The 17478-nt window shown below is 60.5% G+C and overlaps 2 protein-coding genes and 1 long non-coding RNA gene across 11 annotated transcripts; 1 reads left to right on the forward strand and 2 right to left on the reverse strand.

The window, feature by feature from the left end:
* Positions 1-970: 970 nt before the first annotated feature.
* On the reverse strand, positions 971-4121 carry LOC131500758 (uncharacterized). The gene is made up of 3 exons (XR_009256447.1): positions 3982-4121; positions 2601-2787; positions 971-1765 (listed from the first exon to the last, which is right to left on the reverse strand). It is a non-coding gene; the product is annotated as an uncharacterized LOC131500758 (long non-coding RNA).
* Positions 4122-4751: 630 nt separating this feature from the next.
* Positions 4752-13514, forward strand: PKMYT1 (protein kinase, membrane associated tyrosine/threonine 1). Of its 8 annotated transcripts, none has more exons than XM_058710200.1 (10): positions 4752-4888; positions 5194-5341; positions 9158-9662; positions 10461-10954; positions 11611-11717; positions 11832-12004; positions 12090-12247; positions 12472-12592; positions 13074-13172; positions 13256-13514. In XM_058710200.1, the coding sequence occupies exons 3-10, from the start codon at positions 9312-9314 to the stop codon at positions 13274-13276; spliced, it is 1524 nt and encodes a 507-aa protein (XP_058566183.1). In that variant the 5' UTR covers positions 4752-4888; positions 5194-5341; positions 9158-9311; the 3' UTR covers positions 13277-13514. The 8 variants fall into 8 exon arrangements, with proteins under 8 accessions (XP_058566183.1, XP_058566184.1, XP_058566185.1 ...); XM_058710201.1 differs by having other exon boundaries at positions 13074-13160; XM_058710202.1 differs by having other exon boundaries at positions 12477-12592; positions 13074-13160.
* Positions 13515-13516: 2 nt separating this feature from the next.
* On the reverse strand, positions 13517-17059 carry PAQR4 (progestin and adipoQ receptor family member 4). Of its 2 annotated transcripts, none has more exons than XM_058710206.1 (3): positions 16532-17059; positions 14942-15163; positions 13517-14786 (listed from the first exon to the last, which is right to left on the reverse strand). In XM_058710206.1, exons 1-3 carry the CDS (start codon positions 16695-16697, stop codon positions 14353-14355), a joined length of 822 nt encoding a protein of 273 aa, XP_058566189.1. In that variant the 5' UTR covers positions 16698-17059; the 3' UTR covers positions 13517-14352. The 2 variants fall into 2 exon arrangements, with proteins under 2 accessions (XP_058566189.1, XP_058566190.1); XM_058710207.1 differs by having other exon boundaries at positions 14942-15237; positions 16532-16668.
* Between the last annotated feature and the right edge of the window lie 419 nt (positions 17060-17478).

Genomic DNA, 17478 nt, shown 5'->3' on the forward strand with positions numbered 1-17478 from the left:
ATACACAGCGGGGCGGGGGCGGGGGCGGGGGCGGGGGGCAGAGACCAGAGTGTTCCAGAGGCGTGTGGAAACGCAACAGACAGGGGACGCCAACAGGCCGCGTGTCCACAGGAAGAGCTTGTCTAGCCCTGGAGGCTCGGGGACCATACCAGGAGGTGGCCCATGGTCTCCCAACAGAGGCTGCACCTACAAGAGCGGGCCCGGCCTCCCTTCTACAGGAGGTGGTGACACCCCGGGAGCCTGTCCAGGGTTCCTCACTGTTCCTTGAAAGCCTGGTGGGGGCCCACCCGCTGCAGGAGGCCCTCTCAGCTTCACCCCTTTCTCCTGGCCAGCTCCAGCAGCAATGGCTCTACCCCTGGGGGGGTGCTGGCGGGGGTGGGAGGGCACTGTTTAAGGTGGAATGGGGACAGGACCGCAAGAAGGGTGCCAGAAGCCAGTTAGCGCTCTGTTTCTAGGGGGTGGGCCGATGAGCCTGGAGCCCAGGCCTGCGTGAGGACTCGGTGAGGACCCAGGTAGGGGAAGACGGGAGAGGCGGCCCCGGGAAGTGCCAGGAGTGAACCCCACTGAGCTGGCTGGGGACGACAGTGACTCAGGCCCCCTGGGCCCTAGTCCAGAAGGCCCCACACGCTGTCTGATGGTCTGGCCCCTGCCCAGCCCGCCCCTCCTGGCACCTCTGTCTAAGGATACAGCCAGCCAGGGCAGGGACCTAGAGAGGGGCTACCGCGGGGAGTGGGCGACACGGGTCTTCTTGCTGTAAGGCTTCTGAGATCACAACACACACAGGGGCCAGCTCCAGCCACAGTGGACAGCAGGGCTTTTACGAGATACATCTTCACTTGGAGTACCCCCCACCGCCCCCCGCACTGAGATGTGCCTGTACCTCACCTCCCTCTTTGTTCTCCCACCTGCACATGGCCATGCCCCGGCACCCACTTCCCCCCCCACACACACACACACATAGGGCCCCTATGTTCCCACTGGGTGCCCGCAGCCCAGTACCCCGGCGCAGCACCCCACACGCCCCCACTCTCCCTGCCCGGTACAGAGGCACAGAGCCGTGACCCACAGTCCTGGGGGCTGGACCTTTTACTGGCTGCCGGGCAGTCTGCAGGGCTCCTTGGGTCCAGTCCTCTATTCTGCTACGCCACACACTGCTGGGCGGGCAGCAGGCCAGGTCACCCCAGACACTGCACCGCTCTCTGTCCTATGCCAGTCTAGGCCCAGGGTGTCTGCTTCAGAGCCCATATAGCTAAGGGCCCCCTACACAGACCCAGACACAAGGCTCTCCCCATAGTGTGCCAGGGAAGCTTGGCCCGGGATGAGGTAGGCACAGACCAGGAGGGGCCGTGCAGGAGGCACAGGCTACTGCCAAAGGGAGTGCGGGTACCCACGGCCACTGCCAGGCTGCCTTGGTGCTGGCATGGGCCGGTGGAAAATGCCAGGCAGCCTGGGGCCTTGGGCCAGCTGGAGGCTGCTCAGAGCCAGGGCTGAACCCAGTGGGGCATCCCCTGCCCCCTGCAGTGCTGCCACCCCCACCCCAGCACATCCAGTTCCCTCAGGTCGGGCCAGGCTGGCCTGAGAGCACAAGGACCACTTGGGGACCGAGAGAGCCCCTGATGGAGCCCGGGCCTCGGGTACCCTTCGCTCCTAAGTGTGAGGGGACATGGTGGTCCAGCTTCGAAGCAGAGGAGCGACTTCCAGGGGCCAGGGCAAGGTGACAGCTGGGTGTTGAGAGTGCAAGGCAGAGGTCCAGGAAGTGTGTCGCCTAAAATGGTAAAGCCTGTCGATAGACTCGCAGCCAGCTGCTCAAAGCGGCACCTGCCGGGGTAGGAATTTGTGGAGGACAGCTGGAGGGGAGGGCGGGCGCCTTCTGAACCTGCACCTGTGCTGAAGTCCCCTCAGGTCACCCTCTTGGCCGTGCACCTGACAGCCCTTTAGCCTGGATCCCTGTGCTGGCTGCCTCTAGGGCACTGCCCGGCACCTCTAGGCACTTGCCCGGTGCAAAGCTGACCTCTGTGAACTCCCTCTCCACTCACCTGCCAGTTTATTAAAGCCTATGCCAGCGTGAAGTCGGGCAAACACACAGAAGCGTGCAGAGGACAGAAATGTATGATATAACAAATACCCACAAAACAAACAGCTACTGGGGCGCTTAAGTGGCTTAGTGGGTCGCGTGTCGGAATCTCGATTTTGGCTCATGATCTCCCGGCTTGTGGGAAGGAGCCCCTGCGTCGGGGTCTGCGGTGACAGTGTGGACCCTGCTTGGGATTCTCTCTTTTCCCCTGCTAATGCTCTCTCTCTCGAAATAAATAAATAAACTTAAACAAAATTCAGCTAATGCTGCTGGCACAAAGATCAAGAAACAGAACGTAGCCAGCTCCCCAGAAGCACCCCTCACAATCTCTTCTCCGTTAGGGTAGCCACATTTGCACTTGGGGCCGTCATTTCCCTGCTTCTCTTAAGTCACGGTATTCCTGTTCTGTGGCCCCATCCCTGCGGGGGCTTCCTAGGTGAGGGGTGACTCTTCCCTGTAAGTCTGGGTGACGGTGCTGTTGCAGCGATGGGACACACGGGGGCGCAGGGTTCAAGCCGGCTCTTACCTGTGTGTGGGAGGGACGCGGGGAATCCAGAGCCTGGGAAGCAGGTTGGGGGGCTTCCTTCTAACGGAGCCCCAGCCAGTTTCTTTGGTCTGGGAACTTGTGGTCCCCGGCCGGGTGTGGGGGCCCGATCCCTCTCTACCAGGAACTTCCTTGTGGCCCAGCCAGCTGCTGTGAAGCCTGTAAAATACTATACAGTTGGCAAAATATTACTGTTATACATACGTATATAAATACTGTTATTATGAAACAGTAAGCTCCTAATGTATGCTTGCTCAGCCTTGTAACTCAAGGCAGTTCACATTCATTTTCTTTTTTTTTTTTAAGTTTATTTTTGAGAGAGAGCGAGCAGAGAAGGGCCAGAGAGACAGAATCCCAAGCAAGCTCCATACCATCAACAAGGAGCCAGATACAGGGCTCAGACTCACCAACCGTGAGATCATGACCTGAGCCAGGATCCACTCTGAACTGATTGAGCCACCCAGGTGCCCCTCACATTCGTTTTCTTATTTAGTGCTCTTGCCCTGGGAGGTAGGAACTAATCTCTCCGCAGGGAAACATCCAGAGACATAAAGCAACTTGCTTATGATAGCACAGCTTTTGAGTGGCAGAGCAGGGTGGAGCCCTCCTTTTCCTTACTTCACCGCCCACGCTCTTAGCGACTCTCTGTACTTCATATTATAGTCCTTCCACACAGTGAAATATCCATCGGAAGTATATTTTCGAATTTAAAGAAATATTTATTTTTAGGTCATTGCATATTAGGCTTTCAAGACTGGGCAGCTGGAAGAGGCCCTGGGACCCAGACTCCTGCAGGAGGGGCTGGCAGCTGGAGAGGGGCCTGCCTGCTTCCCCAGGCCTCCTGGGGACAAGCTTGGGGCCTTTAACAAGGATCCAGACTGAGTCACTGGGGCTGTGGCTGCCAGAGATGCAAATTCAAGGGGAGGGTGGGCGGAGGTGGGTGGGGATGCGGCCCCTAGAGACGCTCTAGGTCCAAGGACCTAATCCGGGGGACCAGGCCCTCCTTTGCTGGGCCACACACTGGAGCGTTCGCTGAAGGCACCACAACGGGCTGGGAACTCTAACCTGTTAGAAAACTGGGGGACGGGTGGTCAACAAGTAAACCAATAACTAGAGGAGAGAATTTCAGATAGAAGTAAAGTGTAATAATAAGGAAACCAGGTGGGAAAGGAGATGCGACGCGCTGGGGAGCGTTCTTGAGAGGGTGGCCCGGAAGTGTGACTCCCCCCCCCCCCCACTGTTAAACGGATAAAAGGTCCCCTCCGTGAAGGCGCACCCCCGAGCCGCGCCAGTGTTAGGGACCAGCGCTTGCTCCGCCGGGGCTCCCTGCTAAGAACTCCAAGGGGATCCCTCCCATGTGAACCTCTAGCTCCGTGCGGGAAGCTTCATCAGCTCAGTTTTTGCAGGTGGCTGATCCGAAGCTCAGAAAGGCCCCGTGGGTCCCCAAGGTCGTTCGGCCAGGGAGAGGCGGAGGTAGGGTGGAGTTGAGCTCAAATCTCAAATCCAAAGAATACTTCGGGCTGCCTCGGAGGTGGCCGAGGCCGGCCTGGTGGGCTTCCCGGGGGGGTGGGGACGATGTCCGGCCTCCCGGTGCGGTGCACGACACGCAGGAAGGAGCCAGCGAGCCCAGGGCACCCCACCCGGCTGGGACCCGCAGAGCGCAGGCACTTCCCGTCCCGTCCGGAGTGACCCCCTCCTGAGGCGCCTCGGAGGCCAACTGCAAAGACCGCCTCTTTTAGAATATAGAAAACTAAGCCAGCCCAGCGACGGCCGTGGGTGCAGGACTGGGGTCTGGAGCTGCGTCCCCAGCCCGGGACCCGAACGGGACAACTCCACGCCCCAGCTCACACCACGCGCCACGCCGCATCAGCGAGATTGCACCGCGACGCAGCCTCCGCCCCTGTTAGCGCCGAGACGTCGCGCCTGCGCAATGAGACGGCACGACCTGAGGTGCCGGAGAGGGCACGGGGACGCGCACGCCGGGGCGTCGGGGGCGGAGCCTCTGAGCCTGGGAGCCTCCGATGGGCTGCATCGGGGAGGGGCGGGGTAAGAGGCGTTCCTGGGCGGGGCCTCGAGGCCGGTTTAGAATTTTTGGCGCGAGCCGGCTCTGCGCGCGTTCACGGGCCGTTCCCCTCCGAGAGTCCTCCCGCCGGGCGTGGGGAGCCGTCGACTGCAGACCCCCGACCGCCTGACTGCGCCGGGGGCTTCCGCGGCCTCTGCCGATCCGGAATCTGGGACCTCTCTGGGCCGCGCCCCGCCCACCCGTCAAGGTGAGCCCAGACTGGGTCCTGAGGGCCGTCGGCCGGCACTTCCTCCCGGCAGCCCCTGCCCCCCTGACAGCCCCTGCCGCGGTCAGCCTCACCCGCTCCCGGTCCCAGCCCCCAGCCCCCAGCCCCAACCCCACCGACGGCCCCGCCCCGTCCCGCCGGGTCGGGCCCTGCCCGCGGCGGCCCCGCCCACTGCCCCCGCGGTTCCTGGTGCCTGCCACCGCCCTCCCGGCCTTCCTCGGTGACTACGCCCTCCCCCCCATACGGGTCCCTCCCCGGGAAAAGCCCTACCCACCTTTCATCTGCAGCCCCTCCCCCGAGGCAGCTGGCCTATTCAGCTGTTTGCCAGGCTTCGCCCACGGCCACGGAGGTGAATCGGCTGTGGCCCTGTCCCGGAGGAACTCACAGTCTAGCGCGGCAGACCGTGGTCAGCGATGTGTCCGGCCCAGTGAGCGGGTGAGGCCCCCGAAAGGTCCAGAGGCTACCCAGGCCTGGCCTGGTCAGGGCCACCCAGGATTCTCCCTCCCCTGTCCCATCATCCCCAAAGCTGTGTGGCCAGGGCGGTGGTGCTAGAATGAAATGACACTGGGGTCGCCCGAGAACTGGTTTAAGATGCTCCAGGTGTCTGGAGTGGCGCCTGGGTGTCTCAGTTAAGTGTGTGCCTTTGACTCAACTCAGGTCATCATCTCACAGTTCGTGGGTTCGAGTCACCTGTCAGGCTGTGTGTTGCCAGCTGGGAACCTGGAGCTGTTTCGGATTGTGTGTCTCCCTCTCTGCTCCTGCCCTGTTCGTGCTGCCCTGTCTCTCTTTCTCCAAATAATAAACATATTTTTTAATGTTTATTTCGGGGACAGAAGATCTGAAGCCGGCTCTGCGCTGACAGCACAGAGCCTACGTGGCGGCTTGCACTCGTGAACCATGAGGTCATGATCCGAACTGAAGTCAGACCCTTAACGGGCTGAGCCACCCAAGTGCCCCTCTATTAAATTTTTGCTTTTAAATAAAATTTAAAAAATGCAGATGCCTGGTGTCTCCAAATATGCTAGGACTGAGCCTGGAGGCTGTACTTCTAACCAGCAGGGGGTTCTGACACCCTGGTTCTGCACTTTGAGAAACCCTGAGATGGGAATCCTGAGGTGAATACCGGCGGAGGAGGGGTCCCCAGGGGATGTCGGATGGGGGTCCCTCCCCTACCCCTCACTGCCCCAGCGACAGACTCCAGAGGACTGCTCCCTCAGGTGTCTGTTCCCCATTCACTCCCTGCTTCTTTTGATACACTGTGGCTTCCTCTCAAAATTGGACTCCTCCTCTCTTGTTTTCTTGTTTTTGTTTCTATAATAACATTATGGCAACACACAGCCCTCTCTCTCCCAACACACACCCTCAGGACCACCGCACTTTGGGTGTGTTCTTTCAATTACTGCTCAGAGCATTATTATATTTTACTTATCATGTAACAGCATTTATTTTGGTTTTCTCAAAATTTCTTTAAAAGTTTATTTTGAGAGAGAGCACGTTCGAATGGGGGCGGGCAGAGAGAGGGAGAGAGAGAGAATCCCAAGCAAGCTCTGCACGGTCAGTGCCAAGTCCAATGCGGGGCTCAGCTCAAACCCACAAACCATAAGATCATGACCTGAGCTGACACCAAGAGTCAGAGGCTTAAGCGACTGAGCCACCCAGGCACCCTATTTAGGTCACCTTTAATTTCTTTAAGCGGCTGAAGGAAGAGTGGATGGAAAGCAAGTGTATATGCATAATGTTGGCTACAGCGACCCTCTTATTTGTCACTTCTGGTTCTCTTCGTTTGTCCCTGAGACTCGAGTTACCATCTGGTGTCACTTTCCAGTCCAATGTAATTTTGTTCCCACCCACCTCTTTTGGGCTCTTATTTGTAAGTGTGTTAGGTCTATACGTTCAGTGCCCAGTATACAATTGCATGCTATCGTCCACTTACTTTTTATATCGGCTAAGAGAGGAGATATGTATTTAACCGTCTTTTGTATGACATACCAGTCCTTTGCTTCTTCGTGTCGATTCAGATTACTGTTAGGGATCACGTGCTTTTGGTCTTGAGAACTTCCTTTAGTTTTTCTTACAAAGCAGGTCTGCTAGCAGTGAATTCTTTCTGTTTTTACCTGGGAAATGTCTTTATTTTGCCTTTAGTTTTGGAAGATAGTTTTGTTGGATATGGGATTCTTGGTTGACAGATGTTTCCCCCAACACTTTGAACAGGCCGCCTGCTACCTCCTGGCCTTCCTTGTTTCTGCTGAGAAGTCAGCAGTTAATCTTAGGGGAGGTTGTAAGTGATGAGGCCTTTTTCTCTTACCGCTTTCAAGACTGCGTCCTTGGTTTTGGTTTTCAGCATTTTAAAACGGTGTGTCTGTGTGTGGGCCTCTCCATTCGTCCTCCCTGATGCTCCTTGAGCTCCTTGGCTGTGTTCATGTGTTTTTCTTAGGACGGGGAGGTTTTTTTTGTGAATCACATTGGGGCAGTTTTCATCTATGATGTCTTAGCATATTTTTCTTGCTCCTCCCCTTCTCTCCTCTGCTGCACCTTGTACGCACGTTGGTGCACCCAGTGGTGTCCTGCGTTTCTCCGAGGCTCGGTTCCCTGTTCTTCGTTCTTTTTCCTCTCTGTTCTTCAGACTGCATAATCTCTCTTGATCTATCTCCAGGTTCACGAATCATTCTGCCATTTCAAATGTACTGTTGAACCCCTCTGATGAATCTTTTCATTTTAAAATGTTCTTGCACCTTTCAACTCCACAACTTCCCTTTGGTTCTTTCTATAATTTCTATCTCAGTATCAGTGTTCTTTATTTGCTGAAATGTGGTCATCACGCTTCACTTACTCTTTTCAGCGTGGCTTCCTTTAGTCCTTTGAACATATTTATAGTGAGTACTGTGACGTCTTTGTTAAATCTCATATCCGGTCTCTCTCAGGTACTTTCTTTTGTCTGGTTTTCTCCTGTGTGGGGGTCACATTTTCCTATGGCTGTGGATATCTTGTAATTTTTTTTTTTTTTTTTTTGAAAACTGGACATTTTAGACAATGTTATAGCAACTGGCCTTACTGGCTTCTTCCCCGCCTGGAGGATTATGACTCGTTTGCTTGTTTATTTTTTAGCGACTGGCTGGGCCATTGTCGCGATGTCTCTTTCCCCTGCAGCGTGAAGCCTGGGATGCCGCTCCTCAGAGGGCCCAGCCTTGGGCATGTGCATGGTCACCTTTGAGTGACAGTGGTTGTACGGGCCTCTCTTTGTCCATCCCCGCCCTTAGCTGTTGGGCTCCACCCATTGTGGGCTGATCGTTCTGTTGTTTTTCTCAGTGCCTAGGGCATGGATTGCTCCGCAGACTGATCTAATTAATTTGGGGCTCCTTTGACAAGGTAGCTTTTGAATTCAGTGTTTGAGGTTTGTTTTGACCCCAGTAAGGCTCTTGTCCCCAGTTCTGTCTGGGAAAGTAGCCGGGCTGTGGGGCACTTGTTGCACTCATGGAGGTACCAAGCTTCCTCCTATTTGCTTACCATCAAAACCTCCAGAGTCTTTGAGAGTGTCTTTAGGCTTGAACTTCCCACACATCGTTTCAAATAGCGTGCGTCCGTGTGTGTGCGTGTGTATTTTTTAGGGAGAGCTTCAGAATTTCTCTCCGATTGCCTGCTTGTCTGTAGACTGAATCCCTGGGCCAGAGCTCTGGAGCCAAGGGCAGCGACACAGGTGCCTGTCTGAGTGACACTGCTGCCTCAGGGTGGGAACAGTAGCCTCTGGCCTTCTCAGCTTGCCTTTCCCGGTGGGGGACCTCCTGCTGGGGTTGGAGTGGCTGGGCCCCAGTGTCCCTAGCCCTCCTGCCAGATAGGGCTTTTGCCCCGCTGCGCTCACCTGGAACTCGGGCCCCCCTCCGTGGCTGGAGGTGGTGGTCTACTGAGTGAGTGCTGGCCCCACGGCTGTGAGAACGAAGACAGGAGAGAAACCGGGATTTCAGATCTTTGTTTTCACGTTTGAGTTAGAGATAAGGGATGGTGGGCCTGCATTAATATTTCCACCTTACGATTTTGGAAGAGGGTGCGTGTCCTAAGGCCAAACAGCTGGTTGTGATGAGGCAGGGATATACTTGTGGGGTCCCCGGCTCCAGAGCCCTTCTCAGCCAACCTGTGCTGGACTGCGCAGTCTCCAGGACATGGCCTTGGGGTTTGTGGTTTATGCTTCTCTGGCCTCCAAGGTACAGATGACTGCATGCAGGCCTATGTATACTTGTCCTCTGCCTCTCCCTGCAGGTGCTCGTCCCTGTGGCCTCCATGTTTAAAGCGGAACGTGTGTGCAGAGTGGACGCACCTCTCTTCCGAAGCCTCTTTGGGGCCACAAGACCAGGCACTGTTTGAGCGGACACACTGCTCTGTGCTGTGCACCTAAGGGCCTCCTGTGCTGGCCATGCCTGTGCCCACAGAGGGCGCCCCTCCGCCCCTGAGTGGCACCCCCGTTCCAGTCCCAGCCTACTTCCGCCACGCAGAACCTGGCTTCTCCCTCAAGAGGCCTGGTGGGCTCAGTCGGAGCCTCCCGCCCCGGCCCCCTGCCAAGGGCAGCGTCCCCATCAGCCGCCTCTTCCCTCCTCGGACCCCGGGCTGGCACCAGCCCCAGCCCCGGAGGGTGACATTCCAAGGCAAAGCCTCTGAGACCCTTCAGAGCCCCTCCTATGACCCGAGCCGGCCAGAGTCCTTCTTCCAACAGAGTTTCCAGAGGCTTGGCCGCTTGGGCCACGGCTCCTACGGAGAGGTCTTCAAGGTGAGTGGGGTGACAATTCCTTGGGCCTGCTACTGCCACCACCCCCGCCTGGAGGGGACGGTGCCCTGGGCAGCCCACTCCCCTTTCCTCCCCTGAGAGCCTGCTTCTCCTGGGCTGATTTGGCTGCTTTCTCCTTCCCCCTACTTAGGCCCTCCACGCCCCTCAGTACACACTCCCCCCTTGTGCAGAGCCTGGCACGCCTCACAGTGGCTCCTGGCTGCCTCTTTCTCCTGCCCCAGAGCAGCCTCCTCTGCGTGGCGCACACCCCACGCCCCATCACCTCTCAGGCCAGCAGGTGCTCCCGCTACACCCTTCATATCAGCTTTTTATTTCTCCTCAAAATATATTTCCCCTTTATATTTCCTTTACAACGGTAATCTTCCTTACGTAAGTACTACCTGGAGACAATTTTGTTGTTAAGAAGCACAAATAACGTGGCCCCTAGACTGGTTCTTCCTGGAGGAAACCACTGTGCTTCTCGGGTGGGTGTCCTTCCTTCCAGATCTTTTTCTCTACGTCTCCACAGAGTTGACCAGATACGGACAGACTCTTTTTGTATTCTGCACAGTGGGTCGTGCTGGCCACGTGTTCGTGCAGCCAGATTTTTCCATGTAGCCTCGTGCCCCGAGGCCCTCTTGGGTCAATACGTAGAGCTCTCAGAGTGGCCCGTCCAGCTTTGCTGCTGCACACGTGGGCTCTGAGGCGGATGCCGTGCTCCACCTTCCATATGTGTGAAATCCTAACAGGGGCTGCCAGACCGGCCTCCTGTCCCACTCGTGGGTGCCACCTCCCTTCCAGGTGCGCTCTAAGGAAGACGGCCGGCTCTATGCAGTGAAGCGCTCTATGTCGCCCTTCCGGGGCCCTAAGGACCGGGCCCGCAAGCTGGCCGAGGTCGGTGGCCACGAGAAGGTGGGGCAACACCCGCGCTGTGTGCGGCTGGAGCAAGCCTGGGAGGAGGGCGGCATCCTGTACCTGCAGACGGAGCTGTGTGGGCCCAGCCTGCAACAGCACTGCGAGGCCCGGGGCACCGGCCTGCCCGAGGCCCAGGTCTGGGGCTACCTGCGGGATACCCTGCTTGCCCTGGCTCACCTGCACGGCCGAGGCCTGGTCCACCTTGACGTCAAGCCCGCCAACATCTTCCTGGGGCCCCGGGGCCGCTGCAAGCTGGGTGACTTTGGGCTGCTGGTGGAGCTGGGTGCCTCTGGAACTGGTGAGGCCCAGGAGGGAGACCCCCGCTACATGGCCCCCGAGCTGCTACAGGGCTCCTATGGGACAGCGGCGGACGTGTTCAGGTGAGGGCCGGGAGGCGGGAGGCTCTTGGCGGGGTTGGAGGGCAGGGGATGTGCAGTCAGCCGAGGGAGGGAAATGCCACCCTAGCCCCAAGTCAGGAAGCCTCGGGCCGGGACGTCCTGCCCGGAGGGGGTGCAGGCCCGTCCTGCACTTGAGGCGTTCTGCAGAGACAGACTCTGGGCGGCGGACCCTCTGGCCACTCTACATGGATCCCCCGTCTCCTCACCTCACCCCCACAGCAGGGACAATTGCTCCATTTACAGGGGACGGACACAGTGGGACCGAAGGACTTGCACAGAGTCCACTTAGCAAGCGGGAAAGCTAGGGCTGGCCCGGGCAGTGGGTTCCGTCGTCCAGGCAGGTGACCGCCGCTCTGCCTCTAACGGCCGTATCCAGCCTTGGCGGCAGAATGATGGTAGTGACGTCAGCACCCGCATTGCCTGTCCAGTGACGGGTGCCAGGAGCACTCACCAGGTGGTGAGGGGGCTCTGTAATATGGGCCTTTTCGGGACCCCCAGCCCCTCCGTCCCCACTTCCCTGGCTCGTGGTGGAAGACAGCAGCCCCTCTCCACCCTCTTCTTGGGCAGCCTGGAGCTCTGGGGTCTGGGCCCCAGGGCCAACCCTGCCCCTCTTCTGTCACTGCCCCCACCCTTCCCAGTCTGGGCCTCACCATCCTGGAAGTGGCATGCAACATGGAGCTGCCCCATGGCGGGGAGGGCTGGCAGCAGCTGCGCCAAGGCTATCTGCCCCCGGAGTTCACTGCTGGTAAGTGGAGGGCAAGGACGGGAAGGAACGTGCGGCCCCAGGGAGGCCCGGCTCACGTCTGGGGCCCCTGGGCTCAGAGCTGTCACCCCTGACACGGCCCCGCCCTGTGCACAGGCCTGTCTTCTGAGCTGCGTTCTGTCCTCACCATGATGCTGGAGCCTGACCCCAAGCTGCGGGCCACAGCCGAGTCCCTGCTGGCCATGCCCATGCTCAGGCAGCCTCAGCCTTGGAACGTTCTGTGGTATATGGCCGCCGAGGCCCTCAGTCGAGGGTGGGCACTGTGGCAGGTATGGTGGGTGACCGTGACAGGGTGCCCAGCCGCGCTCCCCGGCCCCAGGGCCTGCCCTGCCTCCCTTGTCCCTGTCCCCTCAGGCCCTGCTTGCCCTGCTGTGCTGGCTCTGGCACGGGCTGGCTCACCCCGCCAGATGGCTGCAGCCCCAGAGCCCACCAGCCACCCCGCCCGGCTCGCCACCCTGCAGCCTCCTCCTGGACAGCAGCCTCTCCAGCAACTGGGATGACGACAGCATAGGGTGGGTGAGAGCTGAGGACGCCGGGGGTGGGGGAAAGGGGCAGTCAGCACGGCCAGGCCGCAGCCCCATGAGGATTCGTGGTGAACAGGAACCCTCCCCCAACCCTGCCCCCCGCCCTCCCGTCCCCCCCCCCCCCCCCCCCCCCGCCATCGTACCCTGGGAAGGGAGCCAAGGCCAGTGGGGGTGCGGCCTGGCCCAGCTTGAATGCGGCGGTCTCCTCCAAGCTCAGTGCAGGGACCACGCAGAGCAGAGCAGAACCGGCAACCTCACGCCTGGGGCGCTGCCTCACGAGGGAGCAGCGCAAGGGCCACGGCCGCCGCCACGGTAGGGCTGCGGTGCCCACAGGTGAGGTGCTGTCCGTCCTCTCCGGGAACACAGTCCCCAGAGCCTGGGGAGCCCGAGCCCCGGGAAATTCCTTGGTCCTAGGTACCTGGCGGCCAAGTGAGAGGCTGTAATTAAGAAACCGCTCGGGGCACAGTCTTCAGGAGGAATCACGCCATTAACCCCTTTTTAAGGAAATGTCACCCATCACCATGGGGACGCTTTATAGCAGACATGAGGTACCAGATAGGCTTCCTTTGTCAGAAGTTCATTTGTCAGCCAGCTGTCAAAACCCACATGTTCTAAAAAGGAACAGAGGTGGCCTTTGAGTGGTCAGATGGCCTTTAAAAGTTGTGAAAGTGCTTTTTTCAAAGGGCACCCAACTGGGGCCCCTGCCCATGTCAGGAGCCTGGGGTCTGCACAGGGCAAGGGTTGACCTTGCTGTGGCCCCCTCCCCATGCACTCCCCACCCCTGACACCTTACTTGTCTGGCCCACCTGTGCAGGCTCTCGCTCTCTCCAGAGGCTGTCCTGGCCAGGGCTGTCGGGAACACCTCCACCCCCCGCAGTGGCTCCCCTGCCCCCCGGAGCAGGTACACACTGAGGTGAGCAGGCCCAGAGTCCAGTGGGTGGGAGGTGGTGGCTTTCAGATCCTGAGTGTCATTTGTCTCTCTTCCCCCCACCCCAGGGAGGCCCTGGACCTAAGTGACATTGACTCTGAGCCCCCTCGGGGCTCCTTCCCCTCCTTGGAACCTCGGAACCTCCTCAGCCTGTTTGAGGACTCACTGGGCCCAGCGTGAGTCCACAGGCCAGCCTTGGTGTTTTTAACCTTTTAGCCACCACCCCCTCCCCATTCCTCCTGGAGGCTGGGGTCCCTCTGGCAACTCCAGGGGTTCCTTCTGCCTGCCATGTCTAATAAAAGGTATTTGAATCTTGGGAGCACCCAAGCTTGCTTGTGTGGCAACGGCTCTTCCTGCCCCATTTATTGATGCTGCCCAGGATCTGCGACCCTGGGACGGGCCGTGGCTGAGCCCTGATGCAGGGCCCCAGGCCAGCACACTGGAGCTAGGAGCACGCGCTGTGTGGAGCAGAGACTGCCTGAGCAGGCACGTCCCCGGCGTGTTGACCGAGCCATGAGTATGGCAGTCAGGGTGGAGGGCGGGCCCTCAGCCCACTCAGGTCGTCATGTCTCTGTGCTCGGACGCGGCAGCTGCAGCCCCCTTCCTACCCCTTGGTCCTGGGATAAGGGCCTGCTCCTGTGGTCCAAACCCCTCACTCCACAGTCTCCGGACAGGAAGGAGAAGGCGAAGGTGAGCCTCAGGCTGCTGGGAGGGCTGGCACGCAGAGCAGACACAGGTTAGGAAATAGGGCTGAGGGCCGGGCAAGGCACCCATGAGGCACCTTACCTGTGGGGCAGGGTGGAATGACAGCTCTGGGCCGGTAGAATTCTGTCACAGCAAGACGTGACCCCAGAGTCCCTCTGGCCATACCCTCATAGGTCACAGAAGATAAACTGAGGTCCAGGAAGGAAAGGTTTCCTTCTAGTCTCCACAGTACCCTGAAAGAAGGCAAGGAGGGGAAGCTGAGCTCCGAGGTGTGGGTAGAAGAGGCTGGTCCTTGTCCACAGGGAAGAACGGACAAATGGATGAGGCTCCCAGCTGGCAAGTCCCGTTTGCTGGAAGCATCTGGGGAGTCGGCCCCTTGCACACCAGCAGAAGGAGCGAAGCATGATACTCTTGGTCCTAGAAGACCGTAGAGAGGCCGGCGTAGTGGGCGCCAGGTGGCTCAGTCCGGGGGGCAGGCGTGGCGGGCGGCCCAGAGCAGGTCGGGCACGACGCCCGCGTGCAGCTGGAGGATGGAGCCCACGCTGAGCAGGTGCATGATCTGGTGCGAGTTGCCCCAGTAATCAAAGCGGCCGGGTCCCCAGCGCTCCGGCAGGCGGGCCACGTTCACCAGCCCCCCGAGCAGTGCCAGTGCGTCCATACGCAGGTAGCAGGGCAGGGAGCCCGGAGCCCCAGAGCCCAGGCCCACTCCTCGGGCCCCGAACACTAGGAGGCGGGCGGCAGCCTGCCAGCCAAAGGCGCGGAGCCGGGCGCCGGTGGAGGGAGCGGTGAGGGCCCGCCAGCCAGCCACGCCTGACAGCACGGTGTAGCCCACCAGGGCGGCTGGGCGCAGCCAGGGCCTACAGGCCAGGGTGCAGTGGATGATGGGCAGAGCCCCTGCACGGAGGAGAGATACAGGAGAAGGCATGTCAGTCCGGGGGACTGCCTGCCCTTTCCACCCAGGGCGCCCGTGAGTGTCCCCTGCCTCTTCCCACCCCCCCGCCCCCCCAGCGCCCATCCTTCAAGCCTACCCGCCCCGTCCTTTAGCTCACCGAGGGTGTTGACAAGGCAGACCCCACACATATCCAGGGCAAGGAGCCGAGTATACACAGGGCTGCCCCCTTGGTGGCACATGAAGAGATGATAGAGCACAGAGCCTGTGGGCGGGGCCAGGCAGGCCACACAGTGTGTGCCCCACAGCCAGCCATCCTTGCCCAGCTGCCCCCAAGGCATGGTCATCGGCAGCAGTACCAGGAAGCCTAGGAGGGCCAGCCCTGGGAGAGGGAGACAATGATCCATCACACGGCTTCAGCCAGAGGACAGGTCCTGTCCTCAGGGAGTCTGCGGTCTAGAGATAACACAAGGGATGAGGCAAGACAGATCTTGACAATGCCGTTAGCACACTATCTGGCAGAGGCAGGCCCCGCGCCTTCAGTGACTTCAGTGACTTGGCAGAGCTCTCAAGATGCCGGGGGAGTAGACACCCTTATCCAGTCCACACTTGCAGGTGAAGAAACCGAGTAACTGCCCCAGGTGACCCCGGCAAGGAAGGGGTGGGAGCAGAATAGAACCTGGGCACTCTTAACTCCAAGCTGCTCTCACCCCTAGGCCACATTACCTCCCCAGAGAGCAGGAGCCCCAATCCCCTAAACTCTGTTGTGTTGGCAGAACCCAGAAGGAGGCATGGCCTCAAGCGGAATTCTGAATAGAACATGTGGGCAGTGGTACCAGATCCCAGGGCCACTTAGCTTGCTTCTTTCAACCCCTGTGTCTTCTCTGTAAGTGACCAAACGAGGAGGCTTTGGGCCTTTCTGTCTTCCGGAAAGAAGCAAAGCCAGGCAGGGGAGAGGGGCTGAGAGGAGCTTGTTCCAGCTCCCCAGGCAGCGCTGCCTGCACTCCATTTCTCTCAGTCCCAACCAGAGTGATTCCTACACCCTTCCCTAGGCACTCTGGCATCGCCCTCACAGGGCCAAAGACTGGCACAGCGGACTGGGGCTGTGGCTGCACACTCGGCAAGGTCTGGCCAGGCCACAGTCCCCCCGTAAGGCAGGCACCCAGGTTGGGCCCAGTCTGTTCGGGGCCCCTCTCCTGGCCGGGGCAGCCCAAGGACGGGCAGGGCTGTGTCAGCAGAGCAGGGCCGCGGAGGAGGGGCCCCGAGCCTGGGGCGGGGGGAGGGGGGGGTGGAGGAAGGAAGGAGCCGCCGCCACCAGGCGGAGCCCCGTGTGACTGGTCTCCTCCGGGCCGAGGGTGGCAGGGCAATTGCGTGGGGAGGGGCTGGGGCCTGGTTTCTTTTCCACTCCTAATCGAAGTCCACACCCCATCTCCTGTACCAGTGCTGGCGGGGGAAGTGCCCCAGACACAGGGATTATGAAGGGGATCGGACACCAGACTCCTCCCCGGGGCTCAGAGGGATTAAGCGGACTTGGTCCCTTATGCTGCTTCCTTCGCCTGCCCGGGGGCCCCCGCCCGGGGAGCGGAAGGACAGTTCCGTCTGGGACAATGGCAGCTTTGTCACCAAGGCTCCTGGCCGTGTCAGGGCCCAGGCAGACCGGGACCTGAGCACTGGGGCGCTCCTCGGCCTTCCGGCCCCGGCCCGGCGCGGGCAGGGCTACCGCGGGCGTGGGATGCGGGGCGCGGCTCACCGTGCGTGTAGATGTTGCCCAGCTCGTTGTGCAAGTAGAAGAGGCTGCGTAGACAGCCCGAGCCGCTGCTGGCCGGCCGGTAGCCCGTCAGCACGAACTTGTTGAACTGCAGGTGCGGTGGCGAGCTGGCCCAGTCCAGCAGGCGCGGCCCGGCCAGGAACGCCATGGCCCGGCCCGGCGCGGGCGGCCCGCGCTCCTCTCGGCCCCCGGCTTCCTCAGTGCTGCCACAGCGCGCCGAGACTCATCCCGGTGCCCGCCCGCCGCCCAGCGCTGCGTCCGCGCACGCGCCGGGCGGGGGTCCCGGCCCGCGCCCCTCCCGCGCTGCGCACGCGCGGGCCCGGCGCCCCCACGCTGGGGCGGAGGCTGGGGACGCGCGGGGCGCCCGGGCGCAGTGAGACCGGTCCCGCTGGGGAAGGCGCGCCGCAGGGACAGCTCGCGGAGGCGGCAACGGTCAGTCGTCCCTTCGCAGCCGGGAGGACGGGCGCGGCCGGACGCTGGTGGGGACGCCAGGCTCCGCCCCAGCAGCTCGCCCCCGCCATCCCGCCGGCGTTTCGCGCGCGGTACTCGTGACGTCGACGCTGCGAGGGCCAATGGGCGAGGCTGGCGAGGAAGCCCCACCCACGCCCGCCCAGACTTTAGCGTGATTACCATAATATATACGCTCCCAGCCTCATTTGCATGGGGTAGCTGTGGGCTTGGGATCCGACGTTCTGGGTCCCAGTGGCTCTGCTGGAGTGACCCCGGCGCCTAGAGTCTGCCGTACGTGCCCGGGTCCGTACCCGTGCCGACCCCCTAGGTCGACGCACCCTTGGGCACTCACCCACGTCGCCACCAAGCCCCACCCCTCACCCGGGCTCTGTCCAAGGTGCTGGCGGTCCCGGACCTTCGGACCAGTCAGGTCTAGAGCCTGCGCGTCCCCACTCCAGCCAGGGGGGTGATCTCCGCCG

Source organism: Neofelis nebulosa, chromosome 18 (assembly GCF_028018385.1).
Source record: "Neofelis nebulosa isolate mNeoNeb1 chromosome 18, mNeoNeb1.pri, whole genome shotgun sequence".
NCBI classification, from domain to species: domain Eukaryota; kingdom Metazoa; phylum Chordata; class Mammalia; order Carnivora; family Felidae; genus Neofelis; species Neofelis nebulosa.

Coding starts and splice junctions, on each gene's coding strand:
- PKMYT1 (XM_058710198.1), top strand. CDS start 9,312: ATGCCTGTGCCCACAGAGGGCGCCCCTCCGCCCCTGAGTGGCACCCCC. Junction 10,955..11,610: donor ACAGCGGCGGACGTGTTCAG/GTGAGGGCCGGG, acceptor CACCCTTCCCAG/TCTGGGCCTCACCATCCTGG. Junction 11,718..11,831: donor GCCCCCGGAGTTCACTGCTG/GTAAGTGGAGGG, acceptor CCCTGTGCACAG/GCCTGTCTTCTGAGCTGCGT.
- PAQR4 (XM_058710206.1), bottom strand. CDS start 16,697: ATGGCGTTCCTGGCCGGGCCGCGCCTGCTGGACTGGGCCAGCTCGCCA. Junction 15,164..16,531: donor GGGCAACATCTACACGCACG/GTGAGCCGCGCC, acceptor TCCCTCTCCCAG/GGCTGGCCCTCCTAGGCTTC. Junction 14,787..14,941: donor CTGCCTTGTCAACACCCTCG/GTGAGCTAAAGG, acceptor TCCTCCGTGCAG/GGGCTCTGCCCATCATCCAC.